Source organism: Delphinapterus leucas, chromosome 12 (assembly GCF_059928025.1).
Source record: "Delphinapterus leucas isolate spDelLeu-1000000601 "Yukka" chromosome 12, BTC_Dleu_Yukka2, whole genome shotgun sequence".
NCBI classification, from domain to species: Eukaryota; Metazoa; Chordata; class Mammalia; order Artiodactyla; family Monodontidae; genus Delphinapterus; species Delphinapterus leucas.
Genome location: NC_143140.1, coordinates 48,907,329 through 48,924,870, shown reverse-complemented (window position 1 = coordinate 48,924,870; position 17,542 = coordinate 48,907,329). Strand labels below are relative to the sequence as shown.

General features: G+C 46.0%; 1 protein-coding gene and 1 pseudogene across 5 annotated transcripts in view; one reads left to right on the top strand and one right to left on the bottom strand.

The window, feature by feature from the left end:
- The window catches only part of TRAF3IP2 (TRAF3 interacting protein 2), a 41,588-nt gene extending 34,100 nt beyond the window's left edge, over nt 1–7,488 (top strand). For 3 of the 4 annotated variants that reach the window (XM_022554558.3, XM_022554546.3, XM_089921947.1), the window contains 3 exons: nt 539–655; nt 4,398–4,472; nt 6,892–7,488. In XM_022554558.3, the coding sequence (XP_022410266.2) occupies nt 539–655; nt 4,398–4,472; nt 6,892–7,038 (339 nt within the window). In that variant the 3' untranslated portion in view covers nt 7,039–7,488. Of the gene's footprint in view, nt 1–538; nt 656–4,397; nt 4,473–6,891 lie in introns of those variants that run through there. The other variant, XM_089921946.1, reaches the window with a different exon arrangement.
- Nucleotides 7,489–10,770: 3,282 nt separating this feature from the next.
- The window catches only part of LOC149747881 (uncharacterized), a 61,746-nt pseudogene continuing 54,974 nt past the window's right edge, over nt 10,771–17,542 (bottom strand). Inside the window, exon 3 of the transcript XR_016395168.1 lies at nt 10,771–16,228. The product of XR_016395168.1 is annotated as an uncharacterized LOC149747881 (transcript). The remainder of the gene's footprint in view (nt 16,229–17,542) is intronic.

Genomic DNA, 17,542 nt, shown 5'->3' with positions numbered 1-17,542 from the left:
TTTCGGAGGGAGCGGTGGGGGACAGAGTCTCAGCAGGCTGGGGTTTTGAGGCTTTTCCTTTTGTCTGCAGCCTGATGTTTGCTTTGTGCTGAAGGGTCTGCTCCTCGGCAAGCAGGGCAGTCAAGGGTGCACTAACTGACAGCTTAGATCCTGCTGCCCGAGGGAGGGGGTTTTCATCGCTGTCGTTGCAGAGCCATTTTGCCAAATGCAGAGTCACTTAGTGATTCCGGTTTTCATTAGACGTTTATTAGCGATGGTTGTAGAAATCGGTGGGCAGAACCGTGTCCATCTAGGAGAGCCGGAGCCATTCGCTCTTGGTGTTTGAAGGGAGCTGGGGAGGGAGACAGGGGAGGAGGGGAGGCGGGAGTCTGCCTGGGCTGCGGCCATGCCTTTTGCTTTCTGCGGATGGAGGCCGGCCCTCCATCCTGCAGTGTATCAGAGAAGGCTCACAGTCCTGCTGGCCGGTTTCCAGCCTGCCTTCACCAAATGGACCACGCTCCACACTTCCATAAACATGCTTTCTCCCTCTCATTAACAGAAGACAGTGATGATAATTGTAGCAATCAGCCCCAAATACAAACAGGATGTGGAAGGTGCTGAGTCGCAGCTGGACGAGGATGAGCATGGCTTACATACTAAGTACATTCATCGAATGGTGAGTGCGGAAACCAGCACCTCGCCGGCCCTGGGCCCTCGGAGTCGGGCACTTTCTTCTGTGAAGGCCTGTCCTTCACCAGAGACCAGCCGGCTGATGGGTGAAGAACCCCCGCAGGAGAGGCGGGTGTTGGTTCTCGCTCCGCCTACCTTCGGGACCTGGGGCAAGTCCCCACACCTCTGGGACTCAGTGTACCTCTCAGTAACAGGGAGATTAATGTGTGATCTCTAAGTTCCAAGATTCTGGAAAGCAGTGCTTTGCTGGCTTGGTTGTTTATCAACAAATGTGAAACCTGGGGGTTGCGGTGGGGTGGGGGGAGACAGGGCCGTGAGGGGAGTGGGCTCCTGCATCTGTGTCCTATTCTGTCCCCTGCCTTTTCAGAGAGCCAGAGTAGCGCAGCCAAAAGGACACTGCCTGTTGTGTCAAAGAGACTGTTCAAATCTAGCTTCCTCCTGCACAGGCTGTGTGACCACCGGCCAAAGTCTTAAACCTCTTTGTGCCTCCATGTGCCTATTCAGAAAATGGGTCACTAACACCGTGTTGCTGTGAAGATTGGATGAAATAATATCTGTGGAGCATATGGCACAGATCAGATGCTCGGTCAAGGGAAGGGATGGTTCTAGCTCATGATATATGAGCAACACCTGAACTATGGGGGCCTGGTCAAACTAAAACCAGGGGGAGACATTTATAGGAAGTCCGACTTAGCATCTGACAGAACATTCTGGCTGAAAGTATCACCAGCTTTGGAACTGGCTGTGTTATATAGGGCAAGCAGCCTCCCTGCTTTTCATGACCGTATAGAGCCTGTGGAGACGGTGCCTGTTTGACTAGGATGCCGGGCTAGACTTGTGACTGTCACACTCTCCTGTAGAGTCCCTTTAGGTGCCCATATGTGCTGGGGGCCCTGGGCCTCCCACCCCACCCAGAGCTGTCTGCATTTCTCAGGCTGGTTTACCAAGGATTCTGAGACTTAAAAAGGCTTGAAACTCACTGGTCTAGAACTTGTAAGCTCCATTTCAGCTCGAGCATTCCACAAGGGGGGAAGGCACCTGGAATGGGCATAAAAGGTCACTGATTAAGACAGGAAGATGGGGCAGGAAGCAGACATGGCCCAGATGGAATAAGTAAGCAGCACCAGGCAGGAGGCAGTCAGGCGGTCAGGGACATGCAGCTTCACCTCAGGGGAGGCGGACTGAAATCCAGGTCTGTCCTGTGGGTCGGGAGTACCGGAAAAAGGCAGGCTGGCTGGGTGGGTGTTCCCCATCTGGGTCTTCAGAGTCTCTGGCTCCTCTTCTACCAAGTGCCGACCACTTACTTGAGCTCAGAACCAACGCAAAGCAAAAGCCGAGGCAAGGTAGGGAGGTCAGAGAGTGAGGCCAAGGAGTCAGGAGATAAGTATCCCTCCTATTCCATTGTTACCCAGCCTGACAGACCCTGGTGGGGCCAAGGAAAGCCACCTTTTCTGCCCTAAAAGGTCATGGCTGGCTCTGGGTGCTGCTACCCCTCGGCTATCTGCATGGCCCCGAAGCACTCGTGTCTAGGAACTGCCAGTCCTGGAGCCGACAGCTCTTGTGTGTGAAGGGCTCCAGGTCCTGTCAAGCTCTGCTGGTGTGTGGTGACGCCAGGCAGTAATGGGCAGCTGGACCTCAGGGCTTTTCTGACGGTGCCCAACCATGAACCGGATTGTCCCCAAACTTGGTTTCTTGGGGCAACGATGTCTCGGGCCCTTCCTCATCACTGGAGGGGTCGAAGAGGCCAGCCGCAGAAGTGCCTTCCTGCCCACCTGGCTGGCTTGCTGGTCCCCTCCAAGCAGCAGGAAACTCTAGGACAGAGGGAGCGAGGAGGTACCCATGAATAACTGCATCATAGAGCCAACGGCTCCCAGAAGGCCCATCTCTGGAAACATAAGAGATGATAAAAACGCACCACCGCCGGGGTAGCCTAGTGGACAAGCAAAATTGTACAGTATGCAGTGTCCTGGAAGTCAGGGACTAAATCCAGTTCTTCACTTTTAACTTACAGGCCCTACACCCTTCCTCTCACTTGTTTGTGCTCGTGTGGTTGGTGCTTTTAGTTGCACCTCACTCGGGTCATTTTAAAACATGACTTTGGTGTCGTCTTCTGATTTTTAATGTGAGATGGCACTGAGAAAACACCTCATGGAAGATTTGTGTGTGTTGTGACTGTGTGTGTGTGTGTGTGTGTATGAGTGTAAGAGTGAGTGTTTATGAGGCTGTTTCTATGGTGATTTCAGTCATCACCACTGTCACTTTCTTCTCTGTTCTGTTTTTATTCCCATGCATGGTGAAGACTTCTCTGTTATAAAAATCAGTTGGAAGATGAGATAGTTGGGAACACATAATTCCTCATCTCCTTTGTCATCAGATGACTGAAAGCTTTGTGCTGGTTACAGGATTTGAAAGGCTCTAACTCCTCTCACGTTGAAAATTCTGGTTTTGATAGAGTTCTTGGCAGCTAAATCTTGCAGGGCCACCACAGTGTCAGAGCAAATTGGAAGTGGTGTGGGAAACCTAAAGCTTGGCAGACGGAGCTTTCCTCATTGACCTCCTAGCCTCACCTCCCTCGGCCTCCCTCAGCCTCCCTTGCCCTCCTGTGCTCTGGCCTCAACGCATTACTAGCTGGTCCCAACCCCACAAACATTTCTTCACACCTCCAGACATTTGCTCATGCTGTTTCCTCTGCTGAGAATGTTCTTCCCCTCCCCCCCATTTTCCCTGTCTGACCAAATTCCTATTTTCTTTTAGTATCCAAATGACAACTCCCTTGTAACTCCCTCAAACCACTGGTGTAGAAAAGGATGGCCCCCACTGGGCTTCCACAGCAATTTGTTCATACCTTTCACACTGCACTGTGGTCGGTAGTTTTCCTTCCTGCCTGCTCATTAAACTGCTGGCTTTGTGAGGATAGGAATTATATCCATGGTGTCTGGTAAACTGGTTCTCAAAAAAAGGATCCTGATTTGTAGCATTTGCCCATTTCCATGGTATAAATACTCTCACATGGCCGATTTCAACCTACCAATGTGAAGTCACTGAACACAGAATTGGGAAGAGATGCACGTGAGTGGCTTCTGTGAACTGCTATGAGGCAACTCAGCACACCCTGTAAAGTATCCTAGTCCTTGAAACCCCAAGTCCAGCACAGAGCATGACTTTTTTTTTTTTTAATCTCAAATAAGTCTTTTATTTTTTACATATTTTAAAAATATTTGGCAAGTGGTTTTCAATAACAGTAACAAGAGTTCCTTTATTTTCCTAGATTTTCTCGTTCTCTTAGGTGTTTTATCTTCTTACGTATTTTATTTGGAGAAGGGGTCCTTACCAGACTGTCAAAGGGACCCATGGCATGAGAAGATAAAGTGAGTGTCTTTAGAAGACTGGGGAGAGACAGAAGCTATTGTTAAAGATATGCACAAGATGGAGAGTCCAGTGTGAGCACGACCCGGGCACTGGGGTGCGGGGCCTGCCTTCACAGCATGGGGGAGAAGGTGGTGGTGCCGGCCGGGCCCCCCGACCACAGAGCATGACTTTCAATAGGCCTTCGATACATGACCGATGAATGAGCAAATGGCATACATGTGTGATGGAGAGTTTAAAGTTATGAGTGTGTGGCACTGAAGGAAATCAGAATAAAAATCCCGTGCGGGCTTGCATGATCGTGAGTACCATTGACTCATCCTCATTCCTGAAATTAATCCTTCAAGTGTGTTCTCTTCCAGATGCAGATTGAGTTCATAAAACAAGGAAGTATGAACTTCAGATTCATCCCTGTGCTCTTCCCAAATGCTAAGAAGGTAAACAAACAAACGGTTTGTTTGTTATCTGGGATTTTAAATGGAAAAGCTTGTCAGCCCTTTATCCATCCTTCGAGATAGCAGTGTTGCCAGAAAGATCAACAGGTTGTAGCACTCAGTTGAGCAGCATGAATCAGGAAGGTTTCAGAGCTTTACCTGATAGACCATCCTAATTGTTCAAGCAGCCATCACACACAAAGAAGTAGTTTGTGTTGTAACTCATGAGACGAAAAGAGACTGTTCATCTGATACTTCTTATCTCTTGCACATAAAAGTCGAGATGTGTGCATTTTTTGCAGGCTGTTCCACGGAAATGTTTGGTTGCACATAGTTCAGCTCTCAAAGCTGTAGAATATGGGAATTAAACCTATACAGTTACCGAAGGGAACTTTGCTGTGGGTCATATGAGGGTTTTTTCACTGGAAGGGCAGGCCAGCAGATTTGGAGAACGGGGGCAAAAACATCTGAGGTCCCACGCCAGGCTTGGAGAAGCGAAGGCAGCAGTGTAGTAAACATCTTGGGAGCCACACCACGGCACCCTGAGCTCAGGCCCAGCCCCACCCTGGAGGATCCCTAGATGTCAGGACTGCACTGAGACTTCTGCCCTGGGCGAGGGAGGGCTCCATTTATGGGAACGGGACCCCTGGGGTTGCGCAGTTCACAGCCTGCCAACAGTGTGCTTTCCATCCCTCGCCCAGGCTCTGACTGCTCTCACTGCAACCTGTCCTTCCCGGCCTCCCTGTGTCCGCTTTGACCCTGTACAAGCCATCCCCTGTGCTGCCATCAAAGAACATCCGAAATGTAGATCTGATCTGTCTCTGTCCAGCTTAGAAATTCTGTGGTGGTTTCCTACTGACTACGAGATCACATCGGTCTTCCTTAGTATGGCGAGCTTGGCCCTTCAGAAGAGGGCTGTGCCGCCTGCCTGGCCTTCCCTCTCGCCACCGTGCGCACAGATGACACTACGCCCTGGGCACGGTGGCCTGTTTCAGCTTGCCCTCACACACGCCCCACTCTTTCATGTTTCTGTGCCTTTGTACTTGTGCTCCCACTGCTCTGCCGTGCCCTTCCTTGGTTGTGTGTCCGGCGAACTCTTGCTTATCCCCATAGCACCCAATCCCTCTAGCCTCTCCTCCCCGGTGCTGATGTACTGAATAGTCCCTCTCTTGAGAGCTCCTAATTATAGTACCTTGAGTCAGTGGTGCGTGGCTGGGGCTGTTGGGAGTAATTGTTTAGAATTACTGGAGCGTTATGGTGATAGAAAAATCAGACCAGCTTTTAGTTGGTTTTGTTAATGTTTTTTAAACTTCTTCAAACAGTCCCCTTGTTTACCCGCTCTCAGGGCAGACTGCACCCCCCCCTGCTGCCCCGGCCACTTGGCATGTTATGGCCTAGAAAATAGTTACATTTTGACTCCATCATAAGACTATAAACTCCTCAAGGCAGTAATTGTGTCTTTTTCATTTGGGCATCATCAATACCCAGCATGGTGCCTGACCTACAGCAGGTGCTCCGTCTAAGCTCATCCTGTAATCCCCAAAGGAGTCCTATCTACTCAGTGAAAAATCTCTGAGGCCCTATCTGATACAGCCCCCTCTACTTCCAAAACCCCTCCCCTCCTCTCTTTCATTCATTCTTCTCTGGCCGCACTGGCAAACATGCTTCCACCACAGGGCCTTTGCACTGGCTCTCCTAGCTGCCTGGACCCAGACATCCACAAAGCTTGCTCACTACTCTGTCACGTCTTTGCTTGTTTTCTCAGTAACACCTCTCCCTCACACCCTATTTAAAACTGCAGATCTTTCATCCCTGCCCAGCACTCACTACCCCTTTTCTCTGTTTTATTTTTCTCCACAGCCTGCATTACCGTTGAACCCACTATATATTTTACTTATTCATTGTCTTTCTTTCCCCAATAGAATGTCCACTCCCCGAGGGCACTCTGAAACTGCACCCTCACGATCCCTGGCTTACAGGTTCTGCTTTTGCCTGATAACTGGGATCTGGTGGGCTGCTTCTGTGAGCCAGCTCTGTCGCTGGAGTGAAAGGATAATGAATTAGATTAAGCCCAAAGCCTTGGCACCCTTCTGCGGAAGCCACAGAGGAGTTCACATCACTCTGCATGACTTCCGTCCTACCCCTTTTATGGGATCGTGGTGAAAAGCACACTGAGATGCAAAGGGCAGGTAGCCTGGGAGACTGAAGGAAGATGCTGGACACGTATGCTTTCCATAACAAGCTACACAGCTTGCACCCAGAGCCATTTCACACTTGAACCCCTTCCGAAAGCAAAACAGTACAACTCCCAGAAGAATTTAGTAGGAGACGCCCATGAAGGAAAAATTGGGAACTGAATCTGGGGTCTAGAGTCCAGGTTTTTCTCTAATGGCTTTTGCTTCTGTCACTCTCTCTCCCCTAGGAGCATGTGCCCACCTGGCTTCAGAACACTCACATCTACAGCTGGCCGAAGAATAAAAAAAATATCCTCCTGCGGCTGCTCAGAGAGGAAGAGTATGTGGCTCCCCCCCGAGGGCCTCTGCCCACACTTCAGGTGGTTCCCTTGTGACTCCCTCCATCCCCAGATCTGGGGGCCATGCCACGTTTGGGCCCCTGTTCTGACGAGCACTCTTCTGGCTGAGGCTGTGTGGCAGCATTCAGGGCTGTTGTTTTCAGTCCCTCCCTGAGAGGCCCTCCCACCCCAGAAAACCTGTTCTGCAGGGTCCTCTTCCTCCCGGCCACCCCAGACCTCAAAGGACCTTGTCTTTGAAACAGAGGCCATGGATGCTCTGCATTCCCTTCTTCTTAAGCCCACTGTGGGTTCCTCCTAAGTGTGTGACGTGTCCAGAATGGGCTCTCAGCACTTAGCAAGTAGACAGTACAAGTGACATTGCAATAAATGTCAACAACCACACTCTCCCATCACTTTGGGCTACTTTTCTGAGTTAGCCAGATGCTGTGTGTCTTTAGACCACACTGATTCATGTACAAATAATAAAATATTTACTCTTTTGTAAAATTGTGTTTCACTTATCTCAAAGGACATAGATATATATTAATTTATCTAGGCAGGTGCTTCCAGGGACATCAATAAAGCTGCTTAAATAGAATATTAGACAAATGTAACAGACTACTTTGTATTAAAGGATTAAGGCCAGAGAGTTAAACAATCCCTTTTAACTTAATCTTGAAAGCTTTATTCCTGCAGTAGAATTTTTTGAACAAAACAACTTTGTACCATACACAACCATGATTCTAAATAAAATCATAGTTCTTAGGAAGATGAGTACTTATCAACTATAAATAAGAATCCTTGCTGATGAATTGCAAAGAACACTAGTTTTCTTTACATTATAACCTAGATGTCTACTGGGTACAGTGAATGTCTTTGTTTATTTTTGTTTTTTTGTTTTTTTGCGATACGCGGGCCTCTCACTGTTGTGGCCTCTCCCGTTGCGGAGCACAGGTTCCGGACGCGCAGGCTCAGTGGCCATGGCTCACGGGCCCAGGCGCCCCGCGGCATGTGGGATCTTCCCAGACCAGGGCACGAACCCGCGTCCCCTGCATCGGCAGGCAGACTCTCAACCACTGTGCCACCAGGGAAGCCCAATGTCTTTGTTTTTAAAACTAGGAAGAGAAAAGAAAAGCTAGTATACCCGAAGTCCTCATTTGTAAGACTTTATGACGAGTACCTTTAGTGTCATAGCATTTGGGACCTGGTAAAACTGACGTGCTTGTTTAGTTAACTCAAAGTGCCTGGAAAACACCCCAGACACAAACATCAGGGCTTCCTCCTCTCTTTTTATTGTCTTTTTTGGAGGTGATACCATCATTAAAGATTCTACACAGAGTTGTACAAAAGTGGCATCAGCAATGATTACTCTGAAATGTTTCTAGTTTGTGGAGGTTTAATACCGTGATGTTATTACCCCTTCCTCACTTCGGAGGCCTGTCCTGAGCCCTCAGCCACTACTCCTCCCCGAGGGGAATGATGAGGGACGTTACCCTGGTCCTCATGCATTCATCTGCAGGTTTGCAGGGGATGGAAGTGGCCTAGGGCTGACTCAGTAAAAATAACCTCTTAGCCTCAAAGCTTTATTCAGACCTAAACTGATGTTAGGGGTGACGTGTGCAGAGTGCAAGGCTAGAGTCTTGTCTGATATTTAGTGACTAACTGAAAACTTACAACGTGATTTTTAATTTCAGTGACTGGTTTCAGAATATCTGCCTGGTTAGTTCAATTTCTGTATTATTCAAAGGCATCTCAGTTCATGGCTACAATCGAAGTATTAGACTAGCTCTTTCTCAGCTCAGTGCCCCCCAGAATTGTTGTTGATACCGTTTTTCTTTGCTTCCTGTTAAACAAATCACCTGTTTAAAGACTGAGCTCGGAGCCGTGTCTGCGAGGGAGGCAGGCCCTCCGTTTCGAACATTCCAGACCCTGTTTCATGATGTTTTGCCAGGAGCCTTCTTAACCTCAGTCACTTCATCAGCCACCTCAGCCACTTTGCCAAATGCCCCATTGTCACCATCACCTTTGCCAAATGAATTGCAAAGTCCTGTGACCACTGGGAAATGATCCAGAAAGAGTCTCTCAAAACACACGATCTTTCTGTTTCTTCTTAATGAACCAAGAAGAATCAATGAGACCCACCTCCTAGTGGCAAATGAAAGAGAAGGAAAGTTAGACTGTGGGAAAATGCCACAAAGAAGAAATGCCTCTCCGCCTGAAGAATTATGCAATATTTTTCAAGGTATATCGTTCTGTAAGGGCCCACAAACCAAATAAACCACCACCAAAACGAGAAAGGATGAATGAAATCACCAACGAAAATTTAATTCCCATATCATTTATTTCTGCCAGGGAATCTTCAGTCTGGAAAGGACCCTAGAAATCACGCACCTCGGCAGTTTTGTTTCAGGCATGAGAAAAGTGAGGTGCAGAGCACCCGTGGCTCTGCTAAGCTCACCCTTGGGCTAGAACACCCTGGCTTCCAGTCTACAGACATTTATTCGGTGAACCTAGAAAACTTTCTGGGTTTTGATGGTAGGTTTATTCAACAAATGACCCAGTAACTCCTGGAGGTAAACTGAGCCTCATGAACATAGGAGAAGGCTGAGGGAAGATGCACCTCTGTCCTCTGGTGGCTGGAGGATTAAACGATCATGTTGCAACTTGTTTTGTGGGAAATTCTTTGGGGGGTTAATTATTGCTGTACGGAGGGTGACTTTTCTTGAAGTAGTTTTGGCATGTTTATTTTATCCTGCTACTCTATGAAACCAAGGCACAATTGAAAAGATCTTGACACCTTCCAGAAGCTTACAGACAAAACCCGCCAGTAGATCGATTTCTTTTCGTTGTATCTGGCCAATCTCCAAAACAACAACAATGAAAAGGCTTTTATTTTTCAATACTGTGATAGTCATCTTTCCCTCTCTCTTCTTTTCTGTTTTTACTCCCTCCCTCTCCTAATTCTACACGAGTGGTACTCGTTGGAGTAATACTTAGCTGTTTGGAACACCTGCATTACCCTTCATGAGAAATGTGTGGGTCTGGCTAACTCTCCTTTGGGTGGAGGGAGGCTGCAAGAAGGGAGACACATCAACAACACAGAGGAGCCTCGCTCATTCAATACAGCTGGCACTGGGGAGGCCTGGTGCCCAGGCAGGACAGCAATTTCCTAACTTCATACTGATTTGTTCCATTTTCTATTGCAAAAGGCTTTCAGATAGAATCACTGGTGGGAGGCTTTCGCAGACCCTGGGCAGTCACGTGCTGCCCACCCACCCACGTGAGCTACAGCCCCTCCATCTGTGATGGTGCATTTGCTCCCAAATCTTTAGCCTGAAGCCAAGCTGGTGGGACCTGTAAGAGGAACACTATAGTGTAGTTCTCTATTTAACTGCCCAAGAAGCTTCTGAGTCTGGGGCTAGGTCATGCTTACTGGGGTGTGTAGGAAGTGATAGTTGAGCCTTTGCTGAACAATGAAAGTCTTGGAGGAGCGAAGTGTACCTGGGCAAAGGTGACCATGTTCTGGACCTACCTGCTCTTTTCTAGAAACGCTTGTACGGAAGGAGTAATTGCAGCCCCCAGATCTCCCAGGACTCGGTAAACTAAGACCAGGAGGGCACACACTTCTTGTCCCTGGCCTGACCTCCTTTGCTCCCTTCACCAGGAAGGTGCTGACGGTAGATGGGGGGAGGGGGGGGCGGCGCGGCGGGGAGGGTGAGGGAGAGGGAGGGCGAGAGGGAGAGAACTCATGCCTGATGGATCCCATTAGGCTTAGTGTGCAAAGCAAGTTGAGATGAAGTAGCTGCTCTGGTATGCGTCCAAAACTGCTGTTCTATTTTTAGTCTTTCCAGCGTGCTTCTTAGCCCCGCATTGTGCGCCTGGGCACCTGGATCGGCAGCGAAACATGGAACTGAGCCACTCATTTGTAAAGCTGGAAGGAAGGAGGCCGTTGATGCGGGGCTTGTTTATCGCTGACGGGGAAGGGAGACCTGGAATGTTAATGAGGACGGCTCTCTGAAGCATGCCTTCATGGTTAGCCAGGAGTTCAAAGGAAGAGGCAGGCTCAGTCCTGTGCCGAACAAATGTGAACCGTTGATAGAGGGAAGGAGAAATCAATTATGCTGTCGCAGGCCTCCATGTCATTGTGTTGCAGTTGTTAGGAAAGGTAGGACAAGGACCAGATCTCAAAAGGAAACAAAGCCACATGGCCTTGAAGTATAACGAGTTTGCCATGGCAACTGATGGAAATGAGCCTCCTGGGCACTGAGCAGGTGTGTTATCTTACAGAATAAATATACTTCTCTCACTCCCAGGTTTTTATAATAAAACCTGTGTTTGGATTACTTTCCCCTCCTCTTTGTTACCCAGAGAAGCTGGCTGTTGCTCAATCAGCCCAAGGCTCTAGTGAGGGAAATGTAATCGGTGTTATCAAAAGGGCTGCTTTTGAAAAGCTGCCGCTCGGCTTGGCTGCCAGCCTCGTAGCTGAGCAGCAGCTGGGCCACAGGTACCTGTCTGGCTTTTGCCACCTTCCAGGCGACGCCCGGCACAGAAATCCACCTGGTCACACATTCACTGAGGCGTGACAGGGAGGCCCTGCTCTCAAGCTGGCACAGTGGTCAAAAGCTGCATTCTTCCAGGGAGAGGAGAAATGTGAGAAGGTGAGTCAGGGACCCGACCAATTTTCAGCATCCTGTGTTATCCGGGATAGGGGTCAAGGGTTCCCTGAGTTTAGAGGTTAACAGAATCTATCTTCCAATCTGTTGTTATAACAAAGTTCAGTTACTCAGAAACTTGCAGAGAGCTGCTGTTTCCCTGAACTTTAAATCGTCCCTCTCAAATGGGGTCTGGGGTGGCGGATTCTCGGGTCTGAAATGCACACAAAATGTGGAGATTTTATAAAACGCTCCTGAGTCAGAAAGAAAAGTTGACTTTGCACTGTTACAAGGCCAAAAATAATACAGCAGGATAGTCCTATTTTCATTGCTCTCACTTTGTGACTAAAAGAAAACTTCCACTCTGGCTTCAAATTGATTTTCAAAGCAAGATGCTCATTCATAAGAGGCTCCTAGAACATGGGCAATTCTAAACTAGGTTTGGGCAAAACAGCCAGCCTGAGGAGAATTGTGCAGTCAGGGCCAGCAGTTAATGCTCCACAGCACCTAAACCCCATCCCCTGCTTCTGTATGGCCTCCTTCTTTCCTCCAACGAGATGCCCAGCATGAGCTCCTGCTCCTCTGGTAGAGTCCTGTCCCCCCAGACGATGCCCCGGCTGCCCCTCCACACGTCACCTTATCTTTGACCCTAATAAGAAAAAATAATGGCTGCCTGAAGAATGAATTTAAGCTGTGGTGTCAGTGTGGAAAGGGTTTCATGCACTAGCCATCCCAGGCAAAGTGGTATCACCAAGTCCAGGCACTAAATGCTTAAGAGGGGGCGGGGGCATTCCAAAGTGAGTGGGCAGGGCTTTCCCACAGTCAAGTTTTTAAAATTCAAGATTCTAAACTAGGTCTTTGGATACTAGCCTATACTTATTCTTTGAAAAGACACGTGAAGCAGAAGTCTCTGATATCCCAGTGTGTGCATGAAAGTTCTGGTTCCATCCTGCTACCACTTCTAATGAAACTGTCACGTAAAAGCTAAACCAGAAAGGTCAGGGGTATGGTGGGGAATGGGGAGGTTTAAGCAGCAGTCAGTCACAGATCAGCAACCGACATCCAGTTATTTACTAAATGCCTACTATGTGCAAGGGGCTTATGCTTGGCACAAAGGTCAGTGATACATGCTCTTGCCCTCCAATTATTTAAAATCTAACTGGGGAGAGAGGCCGTCATGTGAAAAGAGATTACCCAAGGCAGCGTACAGCAGACGCTAAGCAAACGGACCAGCTGGTCCCTTTTCCCTGCTCCTCACTGTGATTGGGGACTGAGCTCTCATTATGCAGTTTCAAGGTCAGATTTTCAAAGAAGCAGGTGATTGGAGACTTTTCCTAATAAATAGAAGATGTGCTCACTCCTCCTCTCCACATACACCTTTTAGATTATAATATTCAGGCCCTATAAATCACCATGTAAATGAGATCTGAGTTAGGAGACAGAATTTAAGAAATGGGAAAGTATAAAAATGCATCACAGAGTGTGCATATTAAACCAGTAAACGACAGTGCAGCCCACAGGGCATACGTCAGGCCTCTCTAGACAGCAGCTTAGACCTGTGCCTCAAGAAGTACCAGACAATCCTGTAGTTGCAAGGTGAGGAAGTGCTTTTTACACTGCAGCCTCCACATCTGGGGGAGCAGAAACCTAGCCGGTGCTGGGATCAGCTGCGAGAGAGCAAAGGGATTTCTGCACTCTGTTGGGTAGGGTCTGGGGAGTGTTCGAAGTTGAGTCTGTCAGCTAAATATACAAGTAACTGAGCGAGAGAGCAGAGAATGGTAATGTGCTGGAATGGGCAGAGAGACTTTCTCCATGAATGAGTATCGGCATGGTCCAGTTTCCCCAGACAAAATCTGTGGCAGAAAACTGACCAAACTGATCTGTGATGTGTCTTGACGTGTTTCGTACTTGAGTGAGTGGTAATCAGACAAACCCGAGTTTGAATCAAACCTGTTCGCTTACAAGCTGCGTGATCTTTGGCAAGTTACTTTACCTCTCAGAGTCTCAGCCATTGAAATGGGGACAACAGAACCAACTCCTAGGGAGGTTGTCAGGACAAGGTAAGACGGGTGATATAAAGCTTCTAGAATAGTGCCTGGCACATAGTAAATAATAAATTTTCCTTCCTTTCTTGCCCTTCTTGCTTTCCACCTCATAATTAATGATTATTTATGGGAACTTTGGATATTTTCTTATTTCTAAAAAGTCAAATAGCAAATCCTAACAACAACAACAAACTTTCATTTTAAAAATGAAGCCTTAGGAGAGGTCAGCATATGAGCTTTTAAGCTGAAAACTTCCGTCTAGTTTTTCAGAGAAACTAATCAGCACAGTTTGTTTTCTTAATAAGGCCTGCAAGAGGCCATAGCAGACTCGGAACAATCACAGCATCTGGAGACAGCCTTCTTCCCTCTAGCATCTTGCTAAGGAGCAGAACTCCAGCAGCACTGGCTTGGATGATTAGTTATAACATATCAAACTTGGCAATGAGGTTTGACTTTAAAGGAAACTAACTTTAGAGATTCACAATGGGGCCTCAAAATTAGGATACTGGATTTGAAACTATTTTGAAAAGTAATTTGAAAGGCAGTATTGTGTTCATATTATACCTATTACTTAAAAGGAAGTTTTGAATTCAGGTTGGGAAAACTGCTATGCTCTCCCCTGGCTCTGCTTTTCCAAGAAATGAGGTATCACTGCCTTTTCCTCCCAGTCCACTGTGAACCGTCCAGCCAGGGAGAAAAGTGGGGGTGGGCCTAAGCAAACATTTAGATTGGAAGTTAATTACCATATTGATTAGTGTTTCTTAAACCTCTTCCTTTTTTCCCAAAAGGAAAAAGTTCTCTTGAGACCACCTTTTATGTTGACTTAAATAATTTTCATCATCTTGTTCCTTAAATACGTGCCAATGTATAATTAGGTATAAATGCTTTATACTTATAGCTCATTAAAAACTATAAGTACACAAAATGAAAAAGTTCTAGACATCTGTTGCACACAGTGTGAATATACTCAATACTACCAAGCTGTACACTTAAAAATGGTTAAGGCAGTAAGTTTTAGGTTATGTGTTTTCTTTACCACAATTAAAACAAACCATAAGAAGAAATCAAATTTAACAAGCTAGATAAAAACAAGATCACCAGATAAATTCAAATAAGAAACATTAATTTAGTGTAAAAGTGGTAAAGTTTTGCTGAAACTAAGTAGCCAATGTTGGATTTAATTACAATTTATACATGTAATTATAAAAGCATAATAAGATGCTTTTATGCATTTTATGTCTCAATTGTTGACCTAAATATTTGATTATGAGCGTGATGGACAGTCCTTTGATTCGCAATCATTACCATAATTTTTCCTTCCATCAGGTTACTCATTTGAAACCATCAGTTGATTATGTTAATTGGTCCAACTCATCTAAAAATGGTTTTCTCCAAAATATAATATTGATAATTATTTCTTTAAAAAGCTCCTAACAAAAGTCCTTCATGGAGAATATTTGCAAGCTGGTATGCCATATAAACACACACACACAAACACATCTGTCAATAATCTGAAAAAAAGTGACTGCTTTGCCTAGCTTCTTTTGAGTTCAACCTATGATACCAAGAGACCTGTAATGACTCAGTTTTCTCTCTACTTTCCTCTATTTGAACTATTGTAAAGCTTCACTTATACCAGTGCCATGATTCATTTGGCCTCCACTTTGCATGAGTGCATCATTTCTGTATCAAGTCAGCCAGCTCAGTTCTTTTTTCATCAGCCTGTGACAAAGTAGCATGGTTATTTTTATGATGGAAAGTCAAAATTAATTTATTAAATAAAGACATAAATCTCATCACTGAGCAGTTTTAGATTTATAGTTGGTAAGAAAACGCAATATAATTTTTACTGAACAGAAATCAAGATGGTTTTTGTATTTTGATGCCAGGAATGCCAATCTAAAACTACCACCAATTTAAAAGTTAAATATTGACACATTAACAATCACGTGGTACCAACCCAATTTTAAACACAAAGCACCAACACTAAAAGTATGTGGTTACAAAACGAACATCCCAGATATGCTTATATTTTATAATGTAAGGTTTTTTTAGATCATCATTGAAATGAAAACACATTATTACTGATGGATCATCAATAATACATACACAGACCTCTAGTTTGAGGAAAAACTGATACTATATACATAGATAATAGAAATCTTTAAAGAATTAGAACACCGCAAAAGTGGAGTGAGGAGGGCATCCCACGAGTGGGATACCTGGTGCCAGTGCCCAAGCAGCTCAAGAGAGCCACCCCTGCAGAGGGTCAGCTTAGCTCAGTGTCAGAGCCAAAGCAGGCTGAGAGGATGGCTCAGTGCAGGGTGGCCCAGGTGGGCTGAGGATTGAGGGTGGGAGGGGCAGCCCGGCAGGAGGTTTCAGAGCCCACGTGGGATGAGGGGAGTGTTCTTGCAAAGGCATAGCCTAGTGCGAGATGTTGGCGTCGAGGCAGGGTGAAGAGGATATTTCAGAGCCCAGGTGGGGTGAGAGGCGTATCTGTGTAGGAAGGTGGTCCAGCACAGGCTGTTATAGCCAAAACAGGTATGTTACCTAATAAGATACAATAAGAACACAGCATCACTTCTGTGGTATTCCTGACAAAGACATATGCATAACTTAATCATGAGAAAACATCATATGAGGGACATTCTACAAAATGGCCCATATTCTTTCAAAGTGTCAAAGATATTAAAGTCTAGGAAAGACGGAGGAACTATTCCAGATTGAAGGAGACTGGAGAGACATGGGGAATAATTACATGGTGTGGTTTGGAACTGGAATCCTTTTGTTATAAGGTATGTATGGAGAAATTTGACTGGAGTCTGAGGATTAGACCCCAGTGTACCAATGTTAATTTCTCAATTTTGCTGTTTGCACTGGAGTTGTAGGGGAATGTCTCTGTTTGAGCTATGTCTCTGTTTGAGTTGTAGAATGTGAGCTATGATATTCAGGGGTAATGGAGGAATTGGATTGACAACTTCCTTTCAAATATTTCAAGGGAGAAAAGATCTTTGTACTTTGCTTGCAATTTTTCTGAAAATTTGAGATTGTCTCAGAATTTTAAATTTAATGAGATTGAAGAATGTTGTTTCTTTCTTTAAAAAAAGAGGACAAAAAATTCATGTATAAAGTCTGACCAACTATGTAGAAATGTCTTGCAAAGTGGTAAGAGTTCCCATATTAAGCACTTATAATGGGTCAGTCAGACGTTAAACTAAACAGTTTGTGTATCTTATCTTATTTAAATTTCACACCAATCTTACAAAGTGGGTACTACTAGTATCATTTTACAGATGAAGAATCTGAGGCTCAGAGAGGCTGAGTAACTTGCCCAGGCTCTTAACGAACCTACTGTACTGCTCAAGAAAAAAAAGATTGGAAAAAAATTTCCAAAAAGATTGGAGATTTTTTTTTTTTTTTTTTTTTGCGGTACGCGGGCCTCTCCCATTGCGTAGCACAGGCTCCGGACGCACAGGCTCAGCGGCCATGGCTCACGGGCCCAGCCGCTCCGCGGCATGTAGGATACTCCCGGATCGGGGCATGAACCCGTGTCCCCTGCATCAGCAAGCGGACTCTCAACCACTGCGCCACCAGGGAAGCCCAATTGGAGAATATTAATAGCAGTAGTCTCAGGGCAGTGGGACTACAAATAACTTTTGGGTTTTCCTTTTGTAGTTTTCAATATTTTCCAAAATATCTACAATGGCATGTTGCTTTTGTAATTAGGAAAAAAGAGAAAGTTGTCATTTACAAAATAATCATTGTGGAGCGATGTTGTAAAAATATGTTGATTATTCAAAGCCACACTGAACAACCCAAACTATTACTAGTGATACCATCTCTTAGTAGTTATATTATTGATGA